This window comes from Clupea harengus, chromosome 24, assembly GCF_900700415.2.
Source record: "Clupea harengus chromosome 24, Ch_v2.0.2, whole genome shotgun sequence".
NCBI classification, from domain to species: Eukaryota; Metazoa; Chordata; class Actinopteri; order Clupeiformes; family Clupeidae; genus Clupea; species Clupea harengus.
In genome coordinates, this window is record NC_045175.1 from 1,497,707 (window position 1) to 1,505,206 (window position 7,500).

The window sequence follows — 7,500 nt, forward strand, 5'->3', positions numbered from 1 at the left end:
ATGTAAACGATCAGGATGTTGAGCACATTCTTCAGCGAGTTCACCACACAGTCAAACACAGCCTGTAGGGGGCAGCACAAGCAAGCGCTCAATACACACACCTAACAGGGACCAGAAATTATGTGACAGAATTACAAAGATAAACCTTTAAATAAACACACACACACACCTATGCACATAAATAAACCAACACGAACACACATACACAAATACACACAGACACAGACAGACAGACAGACAGACAGACAGATAGACAGACAGAGACACACACACACACACACACACACACACACACACACACACACACAGTACCTTTAGCTTGGGCAGACGTTTGATGGTCTTGAGAGGTCGCAGTACCCTCAGTACTCTCAGAGACTTGATGGTGCTGATGTCTTTCCCCTTACTGCTCCCTCTGGAGGACATGTGGAGAAACAACACATATTAAAAACGGGAAGGCAGGAAACCGGTCGGGGCTGGGCGGGGTGTTGGGGGGTGGGGGGCAGATGAGGTCTTTTTTTTACAGACTCCTTCATGCCAAAGGTGAGACTTCACCAAAACTTAGTTGATGCACAATTAAGAATCATCTCCCGCTGAAACAATTTTGTTTTCTCTCTTGAGGGGCAAACCAAGAAAAACAAAAATTGACATCATAGCTGGTTTCATCAGAGATGCTTTGTAAAAAGTCATGACACATCCAATAATAGCCATAGTAACCGTCAGGCATTGTCAGGCACAATGCCCAGCCAAACCTCTTTCTTTCTTTTTCGCTCGTTTTGCGTCGGAACGCACGCAAGAGGAAGTCGCCGGGGAGCCGAGAGAAGAGCAGTGATGAGCGTTCAGTATGTGTCAAAGGCAGTTATCATGAAGAGTGAGTAGGGAGGGGGTTATATCACAATGCATTTCACATAGGGGTGGGGGTGGTGGGAGGGTTTCTAATGTGGTGTTCATTGCAGGGGACTGAGAAAGTATACTCAGAAAAGGAAGAAAAAAGAACAGGCAAAGATAAAAAGGCATTTCACTTCCTCACATTTTACAAACCAATGTGGGGCACTGGTGGGAATCGAGGAGAACATCCTCTCTTCCTCGCTCCCAACCAGAATGGGAAATGATGTAGGACACTACAGTTTTTTTTCCCTCAGTGCATTTTTATCACTCAAGCTATTACAAAATGGCTGCCAGCCATTCTTGTGATTCATGTGAATGGGAACAGCTACGCTTCCAGGCAAATACCAATCTCGGACATCAGGTCAGTGCAGCCAAGTGGGTGAAGTGAGACGAGAGGGGCATCTATTCCTGACCTTTGATCTCAAAACAAACAACCAAACATCCTGACAAAGCTGGGCCAGCCTTAGAATCAAAGGCTAGGCACTCGATCAAGCGAACCACGCCGGTGTTGTCTTTAACTATGAACTACAGGAGTCCATGAGTGAGGACGTGGAGGACAGTCCAACCAATGGAGGATTGACTGAGTGCAAGCCCTGGCTGTGGCCCAGCATTTCCAATCAATAATCAATGAGGGCAGTCTTCAATGGGGTGCGGATGGGGGTTGAGATTCCCCCTGGGTGGTAGGTAGGGGGGGGGGGGGGGGGGGGGGAGCCCTGGGTGTCAGGGCTCAGAGGTCAAGGTGGCATAATTCACTTTCTACAGGGGTCGCCAGTGGCCCCGCCCCAATGGGAAGGGGATCCAGTATTCTAGAGGACTGATTGGTTAGAGGGAGGTTGTGATGACGGGGAGCGGTATTGACCAAAGGTTTTATGAACAACGAGGAAAACAGGGAGGGCATCATAAAAAGAAAGAAAGAGAGAGAAGCCTTTTGTGCAAGAGAGACAGAAAGATCTGGAGAAGGGAGTGCCAGACGAGAAGAAACGGATGGCGTGCGGCGGTGAATTGAAAGGGGGGGGGGGGGGGGGGACTTTACCGGGTTTGGCTCCTGTTGCAGTCCCCAATGGCGGAGACACGAGAAATGGTCAGAGACAGCAAGAAGAGACAGCACAAGAGGGGGAGAGGAGAGAGAGAGAGACAGAGAAAGAGACACAGAAAAGACATACAAACATACAAAACAGACAGACAAACACGTAAAAAAGACGAGAAGAAGACAAACAGACAAAAGGGGCAGGGAGTTTTGGTGGAGGACAAGAACATTCAAATGTGAGACGGACAGAGAAAATAAGGAGAAAGGACAGTAAAGAGGGGCTCTTGGTGGCGGGTAAATACAAGCATATGTCACATCTACCTACTTACCTTGTCACACCTGAGTCCATTATGTACTAACATACAACACTCAAGTAAATCCTTACAGCAATGGTGAATGACCTGAGGCCAGTCAATTTATAATTTCTTACATGCAGTAATTGGCTCTGTAGTGTCTAATTTGTCTCAAGGTTATTGGTGTTTTCAGGGTATTTCATGCTGAAAGCCTGTGTTTATCTAAAGATAAGCGTGTTAAAGATCTAGATAAGCTAATCGCTATCGCCTATTTGGTAATTATCCTTCGGGGGGCAAGACGTCAAAGAAACAGATAAACATAAACCTGCACTCCTGCGTGGAAATAAATTCTGCGGTACAAAGAGATCCAGAAGTGTTCACAGGGAGCAGTCTGCGGAGAAACACTTTTGCTACGAGAGTGAAAACAACACAAGATCACACTTGAGCTGTTTTTGATATCTTCGGTGATATCAAAAACAGGTAGATATCACTTGTTTCTCCACACAGAGTCCCTCACACGAACAACCAGGACACGAGTTACAGGTCCTGGACCAGTCGGGGGCAATCTCTGGTACTGACTGTGGTTCAGTGTGGACCTCCCTGTGCTAGCATGCTAATGCTAGCCCAAGCTCATGGAGCCAGGGGCTTTGGCAGCCCTTCCTAGGACTTCCTAGGGCTCGACTGGATCAATAGTGGAGGAGTAGCTCCTGTCCCACTTATGGATTGGGACACCCCCTCTGTACCTCGGGGGACAAACCCTCTCTGTGACAGTCCAAGCGAGTGAAGGGGAGTCGTAGTGCATAACAGACTTAGCCACAGCCTCGGTCAAGTGAATGGCATATTGGATCCAAAAATGGCCCATCCCTAAGCAGCCTGGGAAACCGGCATACAGGCAGGCATTTCAGGACACGTTGTCCATTTTAGGACACCCAGACCCAAAGCTAGCATAAGCATAGTTGCTCGGATGGGACATGCATGCTTATGCTCATAGTAATGGTGGAGTCATTCAGATCTAAAATAAAGAGGGTGTCAATCGACAGACATTTGTTGAGTCCAACCAGCACTGCACTAAAGACCCTATCTGTCTCATAGGCCTTAGCTCACTGCCTGGTGAGGAGATGATCCTTACATAAGGCCCTTTGGGGTCACGCTATGTGTTCTTGTTCTTCTGCTTCTACTTTCATGATGCATAACTGCTCACTTGGACTGGGATGGGTGAAGACGTGCTGCAGGCTCAAACGCAGGGAGAATGAAAGAAAAACAGAAACTGTACATAAAAGAAAGACGGCAAAAGAAAGGGAGACATCAGTGACCTGAATGCCTGGACCTGAAACCATTCTATCCCTCAGCTAAATTCCATTCTCCACCTCCCTCCCTCTCTCTCTCTCTCTCTCTTCCTCCTTCTCTCATCTATGACTCAACAAATGGAAGCACCACAGGTGATCATCTCTGTCCTTGCCAGCCTGGAGCAGATGAAGAGATGAAGGGAACGCGAGGGGGGGGGAGGAGTAAAGGGAGGATCAGCGTGAAGGAAATGCTATCAAAGGAGGAGTAATGGAGAAGGCATGGAGGGAAAAGAAGAGGAGAGGAGAGGAGGGGAGAACAAGGGAAGAGAAGAGGAGAGGAGGAGGAGAACAAGAGAAAGTAGGAGGAGAGGAGGAGGGGAGAACCAGGGAAAGTAGGAGGGGGGCGGGTTTGGGTTTCCAAGGGGGTGTGGAGGGTGGAGGGATTTTTTGTGAAACCTATCAGCTCTTCGCCTATAGTGCACGGCTAGGTGAGGTTGATAGGTTTTCTGAAGAGCCATTCAGATCGACATACCTCTGTATATGCACTGCAGTGTGTGGATATACCAGCATAGTATATGTACAAGCTTCCCCAGTCACCAAAATACAATCCAGCAGCATTTAAACGTGTTCGGGCACAGGAGCTACAGGTTCGTGAATTAAACAATAGGCGGGACAGGCATTTCTGCAGCACACCATCTTGCATGCAAGCTCCTTCTAACATGGCCATGACAAACTGATCCAGGACCAGTTTGCGGCTTCCATAATGGCATGGCTTATGAAATCGAGCCACTGATGAGGAACATGTCTGCTTGGTTTGGATGCTAATTCACAAAGCCAAGCAGCGTGGCACCTACCTTCAACTCCCACAATGCACTTGGGTGGGTGGCACTCTGCAGCTGTTAGAATGTTAGCTAGCATGCACAGATCACAATTTATTTGCTAATGCATCGATGGCGACGCGTGAGTCGGAATCTTTTTCAAGAAAATCCCCTCTGCCGCCTTGAAAGCTACCGCTGTCATCCGGCCATCAAAGGATGATGCTTAATATGAAGTTAGTCTGAAATTAGAGATTAGCATTAGCATAATAAATCCAAGCATTTCCACATCAGTTAGGCTGTAAGGAAAAGGAACGCTGGTCCTGGATCAGTGTTGAAAGTAGGGATGAGAATCGAGAACCGGTTCATTTTTAGAACCGGTTCCTAGTGAACCGATTGTTTGGAATCGTCAGCCAAATTCTTTAACGGTTCTGCTATCGGTCCTTTGTGGCGTTGCGCATGCGCGAACTTTTTTAGTTTCTTCTTCAGACTGCAGCAAACATGGCAACTAGGCAGAAGCGTTCTAAAGTTTGGCTCTATTTCACACGACAAAAATGACACCTACGCCACTTGTAACCTGTGTAAAAAGTCTATTTCGTCGAAGGGAGGAAATACAACAAATATGAATAAGCATTTGAACACACAGCATGGAATTAAATTACAGGAATGTCATGTCTTCGATGCATGCAGCAGCTCAGCTAATGTTGGCGCTTCATCTCTTTCTGTCCAAGGTAAACTCTTCAAAAGTGATCACAACCACTCACTGTGAAGCAATTTGCCTTTATTGTGTGTAGTCGATCAAGTTATCTTCTGTCCCTTCGTTTGAAGCATACATTTTAGCTCCGGCATTGGTCTCCCATTATTGATCACTTCACGTTTGGATTGAAAGTCCAGTTTTGAGAAATGTTTGATCGTAACGGTGTTAATTATCGGAGGGCGTGTGTTATCAGCAAACATTCGCGTTTTCGTGTCAACCCATTATTAAACTGAGCATATCGTCTTTTAATCCATTATTAAACTTAGCATATAGCTACGCTAGCTTGGCTATAGAATCTTCCATTTTCAGCCCCCTACATTGAGGCAGAGGTAGTGTTTGCCTCCCCTCTTAATGTGGCTTTATGTCAGCTCAGCAAATTCAGCGATTTTGTTAGTGCCATTTGTTTCATTGTGTAAACCAGCTTTCACTATATAGATAATCTCCATTTCCATCCAATTTAGCTGATGACGTTCAGAGTCAGACCGGTTCAGAGGCTGGTAGTCTGTCTGGGTCACAGGCTACAGCTAGCACGTCATGTACACCTCTAGCCCATCCTTTCTTCGAGGCAGGGAAAAATAAAATTACCGAGGAGAGGATCAACGAATGTCACCGAGCAGTGACTAAGTTTGTGGTGAAAGGTTTGCCCCAGATTTTCGTTAGGTTCATTTCTAGGAACATGTTTAAATTAAACAGAATACATTTTATTTAAGTTATGTAAGTTTTATTTTAAGTTCAAGAGGAATATGTATAAATGTTTTTGGTTATTTAATTTTGTTTTAATGTGTATATACATACTGTATATGGTGTGTGCAGCATTTTAGAAAATTATATAAAAGAAAATTTATGTAAATAAACCCGTTTGTGCTCTTTTTTTCACCCCTTGCCCAATAAGAATCGATAAAAGAATCGATAAGGAATCGAATCGATAAGCGGGAATCGATAAGGCATCGGAATCGTTAAAATCTTATCAATTCTCATCCCTAGTTGAAAGGGCAATAAGTGACGAGGATGCAGCCGACCTTTAAGCAGCCAAGAGGACAATTAGGGCTAAATGCTCAGGTGGACGGTTTAACATGGACGGATAGCTCTACAGCCATTACATAAGTGTATGTGTAAAGCCTCTCTGCTAAAGCTCTGTTTTAACACACATGCACAAATGCAGACCCATTTGGATCCATGCTAACACACACACACACAAACACACACAGTCACACTCACACTCACACTCACACACTCTGTTACCTATGTCTACACAACGGATAGATAATGGAGCAACATTAGACATGCACTTGACCCCTTGTGACTGAGGAGGTTGTATATATACGCCTATGCACACCATCTTACACAAACAAATAAAAGAGCACACATACACACGCACCACACACACACACACACACACTATATGCACACACATTGCACACATCTAGAGTAGTTGAAGCCGATCATCTGGACTCGACACTCGACAGCAAAATCATTCCACCCTGTCAACCACCTCCAGCCAACTTTTACAAAGGCAGGCCCTATCCAAACCCCCACCCCCACCCACAGAGGCCGTGCAGAAGGGGGGGAAAAAAAGGGAAAAGGAGGAAGGAAGAAGGACGAGCACGGACCGTCCGGAATACCTGACTCCACCTTCCAGGGGAGCTGAGCACTCGCTGCTCCGCGAGGTAGGAGAGGTGCGCGGGCAGATGCCTGGGCACTAAAGGGTTACAGGTGGCCTGGGGTGCCCTCACCCATACTGCAAGAGAGCCGCCACGGGCCTGGCACTAGCCGCGGGGAGGGGGTAAGGGAAGGATAGGGTGGGGGTGAGAGGGCGGGAGAGGACAGGTGGAGGCAGGATATACATACAGGAGTACAGGAGACACAGGAAGGGGGGGGAGTGAAAAACAGAGGAGGAGAAAAAGGAGGAGGAGGAGACGAATGGGCGGGGAAGAGGGTGGACAGGAAGATGACTAGTTCAAAGGGGTGGGAGCATGGGAGATAGAGGGATTGGAGAGGAGGAGGAGGCGTGAGAAGAGAATGGGAGTGGGGGGGAGAGAACGAGAGAGACTCTGAGAGGATAAAGGAGGAAGTGAGTCAAACCTCTGTAGGGTGGCAGGGAGGATGGAGTGAGACTTCTTAGGGTGTGAGTGGGTACGTGAGAGAAAGAGAGACAGGCACAGACAGACAGAGAGACAGAGAGACAGAAAGACAGAGGGACAAGACAGAGACAGAGAGACAGAGGATGAAAGGAAAGCAAGTCACTGAAAGCTGACAGACTGAGTGGTCATAGACGCTGAAGGGTGAGGGTGAGAAGAGACAAATGACCAGGTGGAGAGATAGACTGAAAGGCTGATAGAAAGACAGATTGGGCAGAAGAGATCTCAGGAGATGGGGCATGGTGCCACACCAGAGGGGGGCAGGAGGGATGGGAGGCTATTTAGAGACAAACAGAGGA

The 7,500-nt window shown here is 47.0% G+C and overlaps 1 protein-coding gene across 12 annotated transcripts in view; it reads right to left on the reverse strand.

The window, feature by feature from the left end:
• Positions 1–7,500, reverse strand: part of cacna1ab (calcium channel, voltage-dependent, P/Q type, alpha 1A subunit, b) — a 164,989-nt gene that overhangs the window by 40,684 nt on the left and 116,805 nt on the right. For 7 of the 12 annotated variants that reach the window (XM_042703636.1, XM_042703632.1, XM_042703630.1 and 4 more), the window contains 2 exons: positions 313–412; positions 1–62 (listed from right to left, as the gene is read on the reverse strand). The exon at positions 1–62 is cut by the window's left edge and continues 99 nt beyond it. In XM_042703636.1, coding sequence (XP_042559570.1) covers positions 1–62; positions 313–412 — 162 coding nt within the window. Of the gene's footprint in view, positions 63–312; positions 413–1,918; positions 1,931–7,500 lie in introns of all 12 variants that reach the window. The other 5 variants (XM_042703628.1, XM_042703627.1, XM_042703634.1 and 2 more) reach the window with 1 other exon arrangement.